At 38.6% G+C, this 17,056-nt stretch overlaps 3 protein-coding genes across 6 annotated transcripts; 1 reads left to right on the top strand and 2 right to left on the bottom strand.

The window, feature by feature from the left end:
- Positions 1-251: 251 nt before the first annotated feature.
- Positions 252-7,441, bottom strand: LOC113775250 (proteasome subunit alpha type-3). The gene is made up of 9 exons (XM_027320041.1): positions 7,108-7,441; positions 6,887-6,970; positions 6,521-6,594; positions 4,887-4,973; positions 4,702-4,786; positions 4,484-4,530; positions 2,716-2,781; positions 1,622-1,712; positions 252-519 (listed from the first exon to the last, which is right to left on the bottom strand). The coding sequence occupies exons 1-9, from the start codon at positions 7,249-7,251 to the stop codon at positions 448-450; spliced, it is 750 nt and encodes a 249-aa protein (XP_027175842.1). The 5' UTR covers positions 7,252-7,441; the 3' UTR covers positions 252-447.
- A 221-nt stretch (positions 7,442-7,662) lies between these two features.
- On the top strand, positions 7,663-14,288 carry LOC113773348 (probable aquaporin SIP2-1). Of its 4 annotated transcripts, XR_003468809.1 has the most exons (5): positions 7,664-8,332; positions 12,845-13,105; positions 13,192-13,394; positions 13,585-13,632; positions 13,727-14,288. XR_003468809.1 is itself a non-coding variant. In XM_027317973.1 (4 exons), exons 1-3 carry the CDS (start codon positions 7,991-7,993, stop codon positions 13,357-13,359), a joined length of 771 nt encoding a protein of 256 aa, XP_027173774.1. In that variant the 5' UTR covers positions 7,663-7,990; the 3' UTR covers positions 13,360-13,394; positions 13,757-14,288. The 4 variants fall into 4 exon arrangements, 3 of the variants coding, with proteins under 3 accessions (XP_027173774.1, XP_027173775.1, XP_027173773.1); XM_027317973.1 differs by lacking the exon at positions 13,585-13,632 and having other exon boundaries at positions 7,663-8,332; positions 13,757-14,288; XM_027317974.1 differs by lacking the exons at positions 13,585-13,632; positions 13,727-14,288 and adding an exon at positions 13,496-13,573 and having other exon boundaries at positions 7,663-8,332.
- A 276-nt stretch (positions 14,289-14,564) lies between these two features.
- LOC113773347 (magnesium-protoporphyrin IX monomethyl ester [oxidative] cyclase, chloroplastic) lies at positions 14,565-17,021 on the bottom strand. Its single transcript, XM_027317971.1, has 5 exons — positions 16,266-17,021; positions 15,760-15,824; positions 15,330-15,657; positions 15,107-15,205; positions 14,565-15,000 (listed from the first exon to the last, which is right to left on the bottom strand). Exons 1-5 carry the CDS (start codon positions 16,794-16,796, stop codon positions 14,737-14,739), a joined length of 1,287 nt encoding a protein of 428 aa, XP_027173772.1. The 5' UTR covers positions 16,797-17,021; the 3' UTR covers positions 14,565-14,736.
- Between the last annotated feature and the right edge of the window lie 35 nt (positions 17,022-17,056).

The following is a 17,056-nucleotide window of genomic DNA, read 5'->3' on the forward strand; positions in this document are numbered from 1 at the left end:
TTTCCCCAAGCACATATTTTAGCGGAAAATAAATATTTTTCTTAAATGTACTTTCTCACGTTTAAGTTGACTTTTTGAAAATATTTTCCTCACAACCATTGCCGATTGCTCCGTTTCCTTAGACTACCAACGTTCTAGTACAATTACCATCTTTGGTCTTCTCCGTTCCCTTTCTGATCCAACCCTCTTCATTGTATGGTTGAAGCATAACTAGAAGGGTGCACGTTAGAAATCACTAACTAATCAGAGCAGGCAATCAACAATTTGAAATCCTCATTGAGAGAAGCCACCCAAATAACCCTAAAAATTAAAAAAAATTCAGGGTACAAAAACATGCGGTTTTTGTTTGGCATCTGTTAATGCATTAGAATACGGTTTTTCGAGATGAGTATATGCTCTCAAAAAAGTGAAAGACTAAAAGAGCAGGAAGCATATGCTTTTGAGCTCCTAATCAGCATCCATTTCCTCAAGTGCGGCTTTAGCTGCTGCTTTGGCTTCTTCTAAAAGATCATCGGGAACCTGAACATGAGAGAGACCAAAAAAAAAAAAAAAAAAGTTATCAGTTCCAGCTCAAAAGTATTGCATATAACGTCTGCCAATTCTTGAGACAAAGCACGATAGGAAGTAAAATGCCATTCAAAAACTAAAACAGCATATGTTGACCACAGCTATTTGGTACCAACCGTTCATCTAAACGGTACCTCAAACCTCAAAAGGGTACACAAAATAAAAAGTCACGATGATCTTTAATGGAACTCAAGATTAACCTCCTTTAATGTGTTGCAAACTTGCCAATGGTGGAAAACTAAAGCAAACCTCAAAATTAGGAAATCAATGTCATAATTTAGGAAGCACAAATTCATAAAATAACCAACTTCCTCTGCTTGTCGTCCGGTGAACATACAGAGTAGATGAGTACCATGATGATTAAGCAATTGCCTCGGCTATAATTCCAGCAGGAACAAATGATTAAAATGAGTCCTTTCTCAAACTATGTCCTAGGTGTGAAACTTGCCAAAACAGCCTTTATGATCATTTGTCAAAAGTAGCATAATTTTCCAAACAATCACGTAGATAAAATCTATACCTTGTCATGATTCATAAATCAATTCATAAGCCTTTTTTTCAACATCTCACAATCTTTAAATTAGTCATTTATTTTTAAGACAGTCATCTATTTGATGGTTCTAAATTTTTCTTCATCCTTATTTAACTTTCGAGTAAATCTGAAAAAAATCTAATTAAGACCTATGACTCTGAATGCATGTCATCTTCAGTAACGGTGCAATTCCAGATCCACCGTAAACCCAATAGTATTAGATCTCTTCAAAAGGTACATATACAACAAACAAGCCCAATAAGGTGCAAGAATGCTGCTTGTAAAATAATAGTAAACAACAACAAAAGGGGAGCAAGTCATTTTCCACAAATATGATGCAGAAGCTATTTTCAGCTTAGGAGAAAAGCCCATGACATTAGACCAAGCAATAAATTACACTTGATTGTAAGTTATATAGCAAGAACAAAATGTGACGCAGTGGTTCAATCACAAAAAATCAATAATCTAACTGACGAGTAAGAAAACCACTAAGATTTGCATTAAGATGTCAACCAATTTTACCTTCTGATGCTGACGATTTGACTCATTGCACACCCAACTCATTTCCAATTCAAAAGCCTTGTCCTTTGCCTCATCGTGCACTCCATAAATTCTAATTTCAGATTAAGCAAACAAGTCAAAGATGAATCAAGAGTACAAGTCCAAATTGATTAGATTAGTGCGTTCAAAATCAGCTTGCACTGGACAGCACTATGTTCCCATAGTGCAATGACTCCAATTATCAGCCAGGCAGTGACCGACAGAAAAATTGTCAGGGACCCATTCAGACCAACATCTCTTTTCTCACCTCTATCAGTTCGAGGCTAAGCCCTTTTACCCTTCAGGCTTCATCCCTTTCGAAAGCACAACTTAATCTCCCTCTCTCTCCCCCCACCTCCACAACCATGTCCTCCCTTTCTTCCCTGCCTCCCCTCTCTTTTATTTCTTTTCCCCCAACCAATATCTGCCCTATGCTGGAAAGGATATTGCTCTATCTTATACTCAAAACTGGAATTCACAGAACATATACGAGCAATTTTATGAAACAATTAGATGGGTTGTTTTTAGTCACATTTACTATATATTTTACTTGGTAATTAAATGGAGGTTGAAGAAAATGGTCTAACATATACCGACAAAAAAAAAGTTGGATGGGAAAGTTTTGAACTTTGACAAAAAATGTATGTTTGATTTGTGGTAAATCTACAACTGGATTTTGACACCCAGTGGGAGTTAGCAGAGGAGGATGAGTGGAGTTTGATCTGGGCTTTTTTTTCATCATTCATGGTGAAAGAGGAAGAAATAGAGACAGGTGAGGAAACAAAAAGCTGACCCCAGGTCCCACAAAACAGTGATTAGTCAGAAACAAATAAGTAATCTGTGTGTCTTGTAATGGATCATTTTTCTGTTCAAGGTAAAATTGCTCTTGCAATAACAGCAGCCAATTGTAAAATCTTGAGTAGATGATCATCCATCAAAACAGCAAGCAGCATTTCATAAGCATGGAGACCCTAGAGTGCTACTTAAAGCATACATATACCCATTTTGAACTTGATTCTATGTGCAAGATGAACTTGATTTGAATTAGCAAAGCAAAACTGCATAATAACACTTACATTTTTGCTACCTCAATAACCCCTTGACGGCATGTCATTTCAGAAAGCTTCAGTTTTTCAATCTCTCTGCAGACAAAAAGATTCTCGTAAGACTGTATAAAAACTGTGTCAGGAAAAACAAGAAGATATGCATAAACAAGTGGACACAAGGAGAATGAACAGGATCTACAAGAATAATAAGTTTTCCCATTTTCTTCTAAAAATGGCCCGTGGAAAAAAGCAGTCCACTGCATGAGGCTGCTCTCACCACATAGTCTACAGGGATTACCCCCGTCTTAGCAAAGAATGCTATTTCAAAGTGTCTTAGGCATCATCCTTGAAGTGACCTCATTTAAAGTCATGGCTGTTCCCTTAAGAATATTGTGTGCTTGAGACAACATGCAGAAGCAAAAATTGGGTGATTGGTTTTGCAGAATGAGAACCAATATGAGAAAATCAACAAAACAAATATAAAATATGACAGACATGACTGTCTGATATCAATTTCAGGCACCGATACCTTTATTTGAAATTGATGACAGATAAATGGCATCCTTAAGCGCATTGTTATAAACATTATAGCAACCTCTTGAGACTTTTCAGGTAGTCTTTTATCTATCAAGAATCTCTATAAGTTCAGCAGGGCAATCTGGTAGATGGTTGAGGCCCAAAGACAGAAGGCTAAATATGAAACTTCTTACTCTAAGACATACTAAACCCCCAATTCTGCACAGCCAAATGCTCAAGGGTGATACTAAATGTCTGTCATTGAACCCAGTAGAGTAAACCCATAATGCAGCTTGCGGAGCTATGTCTTGTTCTTTTTCTTTTGCCTCCCCCAACCATTGAGGTATCCATGACTCATCTGATGAATTGACTCGCGATAAATCCAGCACAAGTTTTTTCCAGAACATATGATGTTGTTGCAACTATAAACCATACTGATATGCTAGGAAGCAGAGGATGTTAAACAAATATGCATTTGCCCTACGAAGTATTTAGGAAATATAACTGTTAATGCAAAGGACATGTACCATTGTAAAATTGAGAAAGCAAAAACTTGAGAAAATTTGAACTTGTCTGCTTCAAAGTATTTTGCATAATTTTCATAAGATTTCCTTCAGCAAATCATGGCTTCTCCTTTTCTGCTTGTATTTCTATATGATAGAGTTACCGTACTTAAATTTTGTGGGGTAGACTTCTTGTTCTTGTAAACGAATTCTATTACAAATTTCATCAGGAAAAAGAAAAAGATATGGATAAACACATGCATAGATAAAGATGTATGGATGAATGTATACATTTTAGGTGTGTTACTTTATATTATTCATCTAGGACAGGCCAAAACATATGGAACTGCTGAAGTGGAACCAAGGCTAAATTGATTATTAGACTTCATGCATCAAAAGCCTTATGAGGTTAACCCACACTTTTAAGGTAAAATGATTTTAATGGTAAAAGAAATCAACTAAAGTCCAAGTTAATTAACCAATCTGACAGGCCAAATAGGGATCTAAAGGAAGGAGTCAGTTCTAATCATTCAAAAGATCCAATCCTGATTTTTATTCTGAAGGTCAGATCCTGACCGGTAAAAAGGATAGTAAGAACCCATCATTTATAACAGTTCCTTAGTGATCAAAGAAAATTGACATTGGAGCCTCTATATAAGTTGAATATCCTATTTTGGAGAACATTAATCAAACAAGAGCTATATATGGTGTAAAGAATACAATAACAGAAAAACAATATGGATAAAAGAGTGGAACATATGGACAAATGTGCCACTTACGTCTTAGCAGCCTGCCTGCCTTTCCCAATTGACGTGCCAAAGTACCTCTACAACAAATGCCATTATACATCAATATGTGAAATGAAAGTCAACCAAGATGACCAAATAAATCTAAATCAGTAGCCCCATCTTCATGGAAATTATTGTTAGAGTGGTACAGTTACTGACAAATGCATCAAATGTGTGTTTCATACGAAACATTAAATACATGAACTCACATGAGAAACACCAGAAGGTTCAACCATGTATAGCTGTGGTCCATCTCTGTCATACCCTCCTAATATTACTCCACATCCAAAGGGCCTGGAGCAATTCATCCTCTTACAACACTCAGTTCCAGATGCACAAAGAAAGCTCAGGGAAATGATAACCAAAAGAACAGCAGTATTTTATACAATCTAACCTGAGCCACCAATACAGTGTACATAGATGAACATAGCTAGCAACACGGTCCGCAAGCTCTTTCACAGGAATTGGCTCTCCATACACACTGCAAAAGCATCCCGCAGGACAGGATACGTAAATAGGAAGTACATTGACTAGAAACTGCAAACATAGCATATTTCCTAGTAACTATCTGACGAGATTCAAGGTTCCCAAGGCAATTGAACATGAATATAAGGTACATTTTTTTGGAACTGAAGAACACACATAGCTCAAAGTAGCTTTTGTAAAATCACAGCCAGTATTGTGTGATTAGGTTTTTCAGGTTTTAATTGTAAATTATACACCCATCCACACTAAGATTACAGTCATACATCAAAAACATTTACAGCAAATAACTTGATAACTAAATAATAGAAAGCTAAATGACATCTTAAAGAGCTGAAAAGCTTTTTCATCTTCTTCATAATATGCCAATTAAGGAAACTGTTGCTAACAGTTTCCTCTTCACTCAGCTACAGGATGTCTTTCTTATTTACAATAACCATTCATTAAAGGAGTTGATGCAATTACAAAGCTCCCTGAACGAGCACAATTAAATTTTATCAAAATGCACTACTTCCCAAGTCATAGTGCAGTACCCAATGCTACCTGAACTGCTAAAGAGCAAGTGACAGTAAGAGACCAGGAAAAATATAAAAAGAATAGGAACAATTTCAACATGACTCAAAAATTTAAAAGAGAGGAAAGAACAGATCCAACAAAAAGTTTCGCTGCTCAATTTGGTCTGCATTCCATATGTCAAAATTGGAGAAACAAGGCAGTTTCTAGTATTCAGGCAATAATTAGCAAAGTTTTTAATCTAAAGAAAAGCAAAAGCACTCTATCCAGATTGTCATGATACCTAGTACATGCAGACTGACTTAAACCTGGAACCTTGAATAGGAATTTTGGTAATAATTGATACAAACCCCTGCATTATAATCTCAAAGAATAATTTTTTAAGATTTTCAAATGTAACTTTAAACTTTACTAAATTGTAATCAATCCCAATAGGACCTGTTATGCAAAGAGACAAATCGATGCTAGCATAGTATTTGAGAATAATAATTTGATGAGACAGAACATTCACAATCTGGAAGTAATATGGAAAATTCATACGGGTAATAATCAGTTTCACATTGATCTCATTAGGTAACACGGGGTGGAAATAAGAAGTATTCAAGGTAGTCATTTTACTTTATAGTATTCTTTTTCGTTGGCAATATGAGCATCCCACTTCCACCGCCCATCTTCTTCCTTCTCTCCGTGTTCCGCTTGGGATGGTACACTAGTCTAGCTCTTTCCCAGTCATTAAGCAAATCTCATTCCAAGATTTAAAAGCATAGCAACAACTCCCCAAACTATACAGAACAGTTGGGACACGCGGTTGAAACCACATTTTTCTTTAGAAATACGAGATTGTGTTAGGTGCTACTTATTAATTCATGTGATATATAAACAGCATTACACATGATTAACGAAGGAACTAGTGCAAGGAAAAAGAGAAGTATCAGTAATAGGAACGCTCGAGATACAAAAACTTTCAGCAAGTAAAAGCTCAATTAACAAAAGCAGAAGATTAGCAAGGCTAAGGCAGAAGCTTAAGAAAACCTTTCGTAATTGGTTGCCTCAGATTTAGCTCGTGCAACAATTTGCCTCCCGTCTGCAGCCAATCCAGCAACGGCCTGTAAACCGGAGAAAGAGAAAGAATAAGAGAGAGTCTAACTAGAACAGTCAAACCAGATGGATGTGGTGTGGTGGAGGCATGGTAACAACTAATATCGGTGGGCTTCTTACAACCCCACCTCTTTTCCCAGCCCCCCCCCCCCCCCCCAAAAAAAAAGGAAAAGAAAAGAAAAGGGGCCGTGAATGGGAAGGGCGTAAGGCGCACAAGCAGTCGGTCCACTCACGAAAAAGTAGCAAAATGGAACAGCAAATAAGATAGAATAAAATAGAGCAGAAAGAGCGATACTTTACCATGCCGGAGTGGCGGTGAACAGCATGAATTCTCCGATTGGACCCGGGCAGCATCATTTTTGACGCAATGAGCTTCTCCACTCCCTAAAGATATGGTACTAGCATATTCAGTTAAGGACAAAAAGAGCGATCTTTAATTTCTATGAAGGAAAATTCAAACGGTTGGAAGCCCTAAGTGCGATTAGAACGGAATACTTTAATAGCAGGAAGGGAATTTTAACCAGGACAACGCCGTCCTTGCACTTGATGCCGACAACGGTGCCGCTGTTGTCGACGGCCTTGGCGGCGTACTCGATCTGAAAAACCCGGCCATCAGGGGAGAAGGTGGTGACTGATAGGTCGTAGCCTGTGCCTATGCTGCTCATTCTACTTTTGCGAGTATTCTTTTTGATTGCTGGCCGGATTCTGCTTCCGCTTACTGTTTTTGCAGATTTACTCTTTAACAATAAAAATTGCTTCGTCTTCTTGGTTAGTGTTTGTGTGGGTTCTCCTCTTATTGAGAGGGGATCATATCATATGGGGTTTCTTTGTCGCCAAGACAGTGGTTTAAGAAAAAGCAAACAAAAGGCCTTTTCGGAGAAAAAAAAAAAACAAACAAAAGTGGGGAGGCGTGAGTCGCGACAAAGAATAAAATTCAAAAAAGGTAAAAATAAAAAATAAAAACACGTCTTCTATAAATACATGCGGACTAATTTTCAGCATTTAGGTGGGGAGACAAAAATACTACTAGTAGTAGAGTCCTCAATAGTTTGGTTTGCCCTCCAAAAAACAAATGGAGACCAAAATTGCATTTTTCCCTCTCCAAACTCCAAAGTGTGTGGACTCTGTTTGATTGGATATACTGTAGTAGATTATTTGACATAATTTGATTTTACTGTACTAACTACCCACAGCAGTAATTGGTCGGGTTCCTAAGAAAGCGAGCGAACTGGCTCGCTCCCTCTAGCCAGGAACAAGATCAAACTCCCAACCGCAACACAGCTTTGAGCTTCCCCCCTTCCAGGAAAACAGAGCAAGCAAATACCCACCAAGACTTCAAACGAAAAAGGGGCAGCAAAGTCAAAAGAGCCCAAACCATCCTCCCCCCCCTTTCTCCTTCCGAGAATGAGAACAGGGAGTGAGGGCTCAGGAAAAAATATGGAATCAATGGGGGTGATGGGAAGGAGATTGGTGTTGGTTGCATCAGATTTCGTTATATCCTTTATGTGGGTTTGGTCAAGTGTGCTGATCAAGATCTTCGTGCACAATATCATGGCCTTTGGAAGGGATGACGTCCAAGGTGAGATCTTGAAGCATGCTCTTGCTGTCATCAACATGTTCTTCTTTGCCTTCCTGGCCAAAGCCGCCAAAGGTGGGAGCTACAATCCACTCACCATCTTCTCTTCTGCTGTCTCTGGCAATTTCACCCAGTTTCTCTTCGTTCTTTGTGCCAGGATTCCTGCTCAGGTGCATGCTACTCTGCCTGCCACTATTTTCTTCATATATTTCTTCTGTTTCTTTTCATACCAATTACCTGTTGGCTTTAATTACTTCATAACTTAAGTTTTTTTTCCCCAAATTATTCTGTTGCTTCTGTGGGCTTTTTTTTTTTTTTTTTCTGCAATGTGTAATGTGGAAAGGGAATTCTACAGTAATTGCATGACACCAAATGGCTACTCCTTTTCAATTTGCTAAAATTGGCCGTGCCTTAACTGTGTAATTATGGGTTTGACATCTATTTCTAAATATATGGTGATTTTCCATATTCAGCTCTGATCCAGGTGAATCCCTAATTGATGCTTTTCCAATTTTCTCTGTCAAAATGTTTGATGTCCTGATATTTCGTTTTATTATTTAAATGAACTCAACACAAGGTGGCAAACCAACCCAAAACTCAACAACAGATTGAGAGGGTTTCTACTTGAGCTACCGAATCATTCCTCCATACCACCTCCACCATCCCTCAAGAAAAAGGAACTCTACAATCACTCTCTTGTGTGTCTGTATGTGCGCGTTTGTGGTGGTATTTGTGGCCATGCAGCAGTAGATGGCCCTTCTTTGCCGTTAAGATTCTAGCTGATGGAAAGCTGTGATCCAACCTTTTGATGTTTCTTTTAAATTATAGTGATATATTAGTTAAAAGAGGAATACTGGTCACATGGTTTGATTATTGTACATTGTCGTTTTAAGAGAATGCAGAGATTATTACAATTGATTAAGTTCCCAACTCGGTTTGTATTTTTTAAGGTTAAAGTTTGCAAAAAACAAAGGACTTGATACATAAATAGATAATAGATGTCTTAAAGGCACTGCTAACTTTTCGTGGATTGGAAATTTGAGCTTAAATTTGTGGTTTACTCTGATAGATCACAATGTATCTTTTACGAGTTCTTTCTGTTCTTGACAATTGAATTGAACCATAGATCTTTAATACCCTTCCTCATTGGTGATTGATATTTTCCTTGGTTGCTGCATATTGTGTTATAAGCTAGTATCGGCTTTGGGACTAATCCGACGTAGTGTTTCAAGAATGAAAGGGATTCTTTTTCGTAGAGGCTAACATGTAATGATAGTTAATGTATAATCATGGTTAAGTGCTTTGAGCTGCCAAGATGACAACATGTGCAATGGTGGATATTGTGTTCCAAAATGTCATAACTTCTATTAGGTAGACATACAAGTTAACGATGGTAGACAAACAAGAAACGTGATTTCTGTTATGCTTCCGAGGTTTTTTATAACTGAATGAGCTTAAGTTACAATTAGGTTGTTGGATTAGACTTTCTAGAAAGAATTCTGAAGATTTCAACCTTGTTGATTGGGGGCTGTAAAAGATAGGAAGTTGCACTTTCAGAAGTAGAGCTGTTAATAGAGGTCGCGAGCCGAGCTCGACCCGGCTCGATAAGGACTCGACTCGGCTCGTTTACTGAGAAAAACGAGCCGAGCTCGAGTTGTATATATACTTGTCTATTAAACGAGCCGAGCTGTGCTCGATTCGCTAACAGCTTGACAGGCTCGAATAGTAGGGGTGTTATCGTAATTTTATTGTGTATCTCATAGTTTTACCCTCTTTCCTTTTCTCGATAAGGGCTCGACTCGGCTCGTTAAACTCGGCTCGATTTTGAACTCGAGTTCGAGTTTTCAGCCGAGTTTGATGAGTCGATCTCGAACAGCTTTTGAAGCTCGAATTACTAATCGAGCGAGCTCGAGGTAGCTCGAATTACTAATCAAGCAAGCTAGAGCTAGCTCGATTGGAGGTTCGAGTCGAGCTCGATTATCATGTGTTCGAGCTCGACTCGGCTCGATTAACAGCTCTCAGAAGCATGTTGATGATTGCCATCCATGTTTCACAATTGATTAATGAAGAAGTTAACGGTCATATTAAACAAATAAGGTGAAAAACATAGTAGTCTCCTTTAAGCATATTATGATAAATAGTAAGCCTTTTTATAAAGGAGAAAGTATGTGTACCCTTAGGTTTTCGATAATTACTAAAACTTCTTTTCTAGTTTGATATATTATAGGAACCTCCTTATAGCCTCTTATGTGATTACACTAGCCTTGCTTGTCATTAACTCCTTTAGCAACAGTTTACAGTTCGGATTACTGTTGGAATTTAGAGCATAAACTACTAAACAACACTTAGGCCCCGTTTGCCAAGTGAGTTTTTTGGGTGTTTGTTTAAAACTTTATTGTAGCTTACTGTAGAAATTGTAGAAAATTTTTTTGAAATGTTGTAAATTTTTGGATATTTTGAAGTGTATAGTTTAAAAACTTTGAAAAGTTTTTTGAGGTTACTGTAGCTAAAGTTGTTAAAAAACTTGTAACAAACAAACTTGGCCAAAAACTTGCTTATTGTTACAAAAATAGCTGACTAAGACTTTATATTGAGGGTTGAAAATGATCTTATGTTCTTCATTAACCAGCTATTTTTAGTGTTTACAAGAAACAAATAAACATAATTTCCAGCTAACAATTCTCCAAAAAAATCTCAACAAAATTACTTTCTAACAAATTAACATAATCTTCTACTTAACAAATCTTAGCAAAAATATTTTTTAACAACTCAGCATCATCTTCTATTAACAAACATCCTAACACCTAGATTTATTGAGCAACTAACTAAATTATTCTAGTACTAAAAGGAATCTAGAAAATCTGCAAAGAAGTTGGCATATCTTAACAATTACATAAGCATAAACATTAAAATAAAGACACTTGTTATCCTCTAGTAATGTGAAAACAGTAGTATCTTCTCCAGATTTTGTCCCATGCTCTTTCTCACTCAGTTCCCCACTCCATATGTAATTCCCCCTCTCTGCTTCCACCACATGCTGTTTTCTCTTTTCTGTCATCCACTTCTTCCTAATCTCCTCTTCCACCTTCCTCTTGCTCTTCCCTCATCTGGCTTTTGCCTCTCCCACCTGTAAAAGCCTCTTAATGTTTTAATTAATAAGTATTCTTCATGCGAAATGTTGGTCAATCGTATCAATTTTCTACAACCCAAATTTGAATTCTTTTTATGTGGATTTTTACCTTAGCTATTTCAATTTTGATTTATTAGCATTTGATTCTTAAGGCCTCTTTGGTAGAACCTTTTGATCTATAAAGATGCTAATAACCTTAAGTTTGCTTGAAACAATGAAGCTTTGAGGGTTCTGTTTGCTGTTTTGTGGTTTGCCTGAGCTATTGTGTGTTTGTCAGAAATGAGTTGAAGTATCTTTGTGCAAATGCAGTTCTTAATGTATTTGCTTATGTGTCCAGGCAAAGTGTGGCGGTAGTGGGTAAAACAGATTTGGTCTTGAAGTATGGGTGTTGGTGCACCAGAGCAGTAAGGGTTGATGGTGTTATCGATGAGAGTTGGATGTGATGGTGGTTTGGAGGGTGAATGGGCATAGACGAAGAGAAGAGCAAAACAACAAAGGAACAGGGAAAGAAAGAAGGGGAAACATATAAGAAGTAAATAAAATAGGAATCCCTATAAGAAAAGAAAATAATATGTTAGTTAAGAGTTTGTTAATATTTTAAGGGCATAATGTGTGAGTAACTTTTGGACCTAACATGGATGTGGTAAAGGAGGTCGGTGCAATTCCTTAAACCAAACAGGAGGTGCATACCCAAAATGAAAATGGAAAAATCGTTATCAACAGGAATGACTGGGATAGAATATCACTAATTAAGTTCACATGGTGTTTAGTCAGTCCAAATTATAATTTTCTGGAATTTAACATAATACAATGCCTTATATGCCTCCTCTTGTGCAGCAGGGAGGGTTTTTCTGCTTTTTATGTTGAGTTGCAATTGCAAATTTGACAAGTTTATCTATCTTTGAGATACAGAGTGGCGGTTGATGTTATTACAGCAACTTGAAGGTGAATGAGACATGATAGGGATTAAAAGCCCAAACTTGATATAAGACTTGTTTAAGTTACAATTTTCTTTCTCTTTCTCCCCTTTCCTTGGTGCAATTGTCCAACAGATATAGCTCTGTAGCCTGTTTCTCTGTGTTAACTTGAGGTTCTTGTATATATGCCATAAAGTTCTTCAAATTCAGCAACATGTGACAGATGCAGTAATTTTTTGCTCTGGAAAGGGGGGACGTGGGGACAGAGCTAATCTTTACATTATGTTGATGATGACAGTAGTATAGAATAACAGTCTGATAGGTAAAACAATTTAATTTCTGCTGCTTCTTTTGGGGGTGGGAGTGGGGAGTTGCCTCAGACTATCCCTATCAGAAAGGCAATGTATTATGCTGCTTTTGAGTTGCATGCATTGGAAAGTTGGTGCATATAACCATGAAAGAAGAAAAAAAACTTAGTGAGATGGGTTGAAAGAAGAAGAGCCTGCCAAAAACTTATTATTCACAGAGAGTTGAATATATTTCTGATTGTCTTCTTCATACCAGGATTATTTGCTTATTAGAGTTTACTGCAATAATTGGCTCTAACCATTTATATCTAATTTTTCTGCTTGTAGGTCTTTGGATCAGTTATTGGGGTCATGCTCATCCGTGAAGCATTTCCTGCAATTGGAAGCGGTCCACGACTCAATGTGGACATCCATCTAGGTGCATTGACAGAAGGACTTTTGACATTTTTTATTGTAATTGTGTCACTTGGGCTTGCCAGGAAGATTCCTGGAAGTTTCTACACGAAAACCTGGATTTCAAGCCTTGCCAAGCTTACTCTTCACATACTTGGTTCTGATCTAACAGGGGGATGCATGAATCCAGCATCAGTAAGTGCATAACTAATTTTTTATGTTATTTCTACCATTAAAGATCACATTATGGGGCCTAGTTTTCATTTGATGATATTTTCTAGGTGATGGGTTGGGCCTATGCTCGTGGGGACCATATAACCAAGGAGCATATACTTGTTTACTGGCTTGCACCAATGGAGGCAACTTTGCTTGCTGTTTGGTTGTTCAAATTGTTAATGCAGTCACAGGAAAAAGATAAGGCAAAAATAAAAGGTGAAAAGTCAGACTGATATGTTCTCCATCGGAACCTCAGATGCTTGAATTTGTAAGTACTCCAGTAGCCTTAACATATAGTTACCGGCTTAAGGACTGAAATTGGAAGGGAAGATTTACTTTGTTTAGGTCTTCATATCCTTCTATTTGCAGATGTAATTCTTTTCAAAGCTGTAGAAAGAAGATTTCCCATTATCTCTCTCTCTCTCTCTCTCTGATTGTGTTTGCGTGCACGTCTGCAGGTCCCTATTCATTCTTATGTGAGGTTTGCTTGTGTCTCTATTAGTTTGGTAGGGCTTCTTATGCAGTCCTTAATTGGTACTTCAGAACAAGAGTATCCGTCGCTGTGCATTTAATTTTAAAGCAATGTTTGCTTTATCACAGAACTATGAAGTGATTGGTTATGATGAACAGCAGGAGGTGACAAAACCTGAATGAATAAAGATGAAATCTTGTACATGCGGAAGTTGGGTAACTTCATACAGGAACTTTGCTTGTGCAAGACCCCGAACGGAATTGATCTCATATAAAGAAGGATTGCACGTTAAGTATAAACAGAATTATGCCAATCCTCCTTGAGAGTTGATATCTGCAGTTACTAGATATTTCAAATCAGTTGTGTCTATCAAGAATTCAAAGTTGGCATGTTATATTTGTTCAGCCGTGATTCATAATGTAGTTATTCCCATTCCACGGAGTTTGAAGCAGGTAAATGCTTCCTTATTCGAAGATAATCAACTGAATAGAAGTTCTTAGTTTGGAGTGTATGTATCAATTATTAAAGTTCATTTAAACAAAGAGGAACAGCAACCAGTCGTGGGTCTATTTGGTTAGACGTAAAACCTTTCCTTGATTTTTCTTGGTTCCTCCCATGTCCTTTTGCTTCCTTGTGAGTTCCATAAACGTAAAACTAGTGATACAAGTGATGCCTTAGGCTTTTTGCACATTTTCAAAGTTTCCGTTTTTGGTTGTCCAAATTTCTGTTCTAACATGTCTTGGGGAAGATAAAAACCTCACAAAAGATTACAGATGGAATAACGTTGTATTACCATAATTAAATGAATAACGTTGTATAAAGATGGGCGTTTGATGTTTACTCCTCTCTTCTCTTCTCCTATGTTTAGCAACAAATAATCTGATAGAGACTCGTTGAGGTGACCTCTGTTTTAGGACACCTCAACGAAGTTTCTGGTTCAATACATCTCTGGAATGGGAGACATGATTAGATGGGTGAACAAAGCATATATGTTCAGCATAACCAAAACAAGTTTCCTCAGTTTTACAGTAGTGTTCTTGTTCTGTGACGGTAAAAAAAGAATGGTGAACAACAGTACAGTGCTCCCTGCAGACTGAACAAGAACATCTAGCTTTTGTACCTAAAAGATACGAGCTTACTAATAAACAAGTTGTGGCTCAAATTCTGCAATGTCAACAGAACCAGATTCAATGGGTTTCATAAGATATGTTGCCAGTAACTCAGAAGCTAGAGCTGCAATAAGGGGAATCCTCTTCAAGTTCTTCACTAGTGAAATGTCTTCGCTCTCCCCAACTGCAATCAGTTTCTGGTTGATCTCTACCATCCGATCCAGCCTCATCTTAAACTCAGGGTTCTCAACATCGAGTACAGCAGGGAAAATTCTAGCTGTTGTGCGGTTCGTCTGCAGAGATGAACGAACGCCTCAGGTTTGAGATTTTTAGCATCCAACCAGCTGGCTATCTGGAATAAAAGGGTAAGAAATTTAAGTACTGAGATTGCAGGCTCACCTCGATGAGGACATGCATGTCAAATTCTTTTGTGTTGAGTCCGATGCCTTCGTAAAAAGCTGTTCTTTGACAATCATTGAGATACATTGTCACATAAACCTGCATTGCATTATGTAATTGAAACGATGTGAGAGGAGACAATCCGGACGAGCAAGAACCCAGTAGTTGTTTTGTGGAGAACAATCAATAATGTCTAACAAAGCAGGTGGAGTATTGTTATTACCGAAAGGCAGAAGAAGCGTGCCCACAACTTTGCTTTCCAATCATTAAGGAACTGAGGCTGCGCCTTCATCAATGCAGAGAAGAAATCTCCATGGCGGTTCTCATCCTGGCACCAGTTCTCGAAGTATTTGAAGATGGGGTAACATTGATACTCGGGGTTGGCCTTAAGATGCCTGTAAATGGTTATGTATCTCCAGTACCCAATTTTCTCAGACAAGTAAGTGGCATAGAAAATGAATTTAGGCTTGAAAAATGTGTATTTTCTGGCTTTTGTGAGGAATCCCAAGTCCAGTGCCAAATTGAAATCCGATAAACCCTTATTCAAGAACCTGCACAAGAAGTTCAACCAAATGCCGACAAAATCATCAGCACTCGTGACGACATGCTATGCAGACGTGTGTGCGCGTGCGCGTGAGAGAGAGAGATCATACCCAGCATGGCGAGCTTCATCTCTAGACATAAGAGAGAAAATCTCAGCCACCACAGGATTAGTTTTCTGCAACAATTGATAACTCATGGAAGTCAAGAACATCAGGATTTATAAACAGCGAAGGTGTTCAATTTGTACCCTAGGATTTGTAAATGACGAATGCACGACGAAATTACTTGATAGTCAACAAGCTACTTCTATCACTGCAAACGATGCATATACTAAAGGAGAGGTTCAGCCAGCAAGAGTGATTGAATACTCTCGAAAAAGACAATTGCAGAAGCAGCAACAGTCATTACTGTTGCGTTGAGTTTCATCCCATTCCCATGGGCTGGCTGGCTGGCTAGCTATAGCATGCTAAGTGATTTCTTCTTCAGAAACCGCCAATCAATCAATCAAGGAGCAACAAGAAAGATGGGTGGAATACAAACAAGTAGTGAGTAGTAGGAGGCAGGAGGCAGGAGGCAGGAGGGGGGGCGGGTATATAGTTTATATCTATACATTTACCTTGAGCCTTCTTCCGAGCTCCTTGTAGAGAAGGAAACCAGAGAACTCGGCGGTGCAGGACCTCTCCAAGAACTCGACAAAGATCTGGCGGAGAGGGCCCTGCATCTTATCGGCAGCCTCCTTGAAGTCCTTGTTGCGGACAAAGTGGGTCTGGTTGTAGTCGGTCTTGAACTCCTGGAGGAGGGCCTCAAACTCGGCCTGGTTCAGGTTCTTGTTGATCTCAGTGTTGAAGAGGGTCTCCATCTCGTCAAAGTCGGTGGTGTAGAATCTCGGGGTCAGCAATGTCTCCTTGATGCCCTGTTTGGAGGCTTTCTTGCTTTGCCGCGGGGGTGCACCACTGCCACTGGTAGGGGCGGAGGTGGACATCATTCTGATCATGGACCTGCTGCTGCTGCTGCGGCGGCTGAAACTTCCACTCTTGTTATTGTTGTTGTCGTTGTATATCAGTGACATCCTCCTGGGAGTGGCGCCCGCGAACTTTGAGATGGGCTTGACTAGGGCCATGTCTGCTGCTGCTGCCGCCATTGTCATATTTGTTGATGATGATTTTAATGGCAGCAGGGAGTGAGTGTGTGTGAAAGAGAGAGAGTTTAGTGCTGGGAATTTGGAATATGGATAGACGGTCGGGAGGGCAGTGCAATTTTGCAGTCTGCAATCGGCACTGAGCAAATAAGCAAATGTAATGTTGGAGGGAAGGAGGTGGAGACGTCGGGAACAGGAATCCTACTGTCCACCCAGCCACAGGACGATTCTGAGACTGTAAAATTCTACTCCGACCACACAATTCTTGT

Source organism: Coffea eugenioides, chromosome 6, assembly GCF_003713205.1.
Source record: "Coffea eugenioides isolate CCC68of chromosome 6, Ceug_1.0, whole genome shotgun sequence".
Lineage (NCBI taxonomy): Eukaryota > Viridiplantae > Streptophyta > Magnoliopsida > Gentianales > Rubiaceae > Coffea > Coffea eugenioides.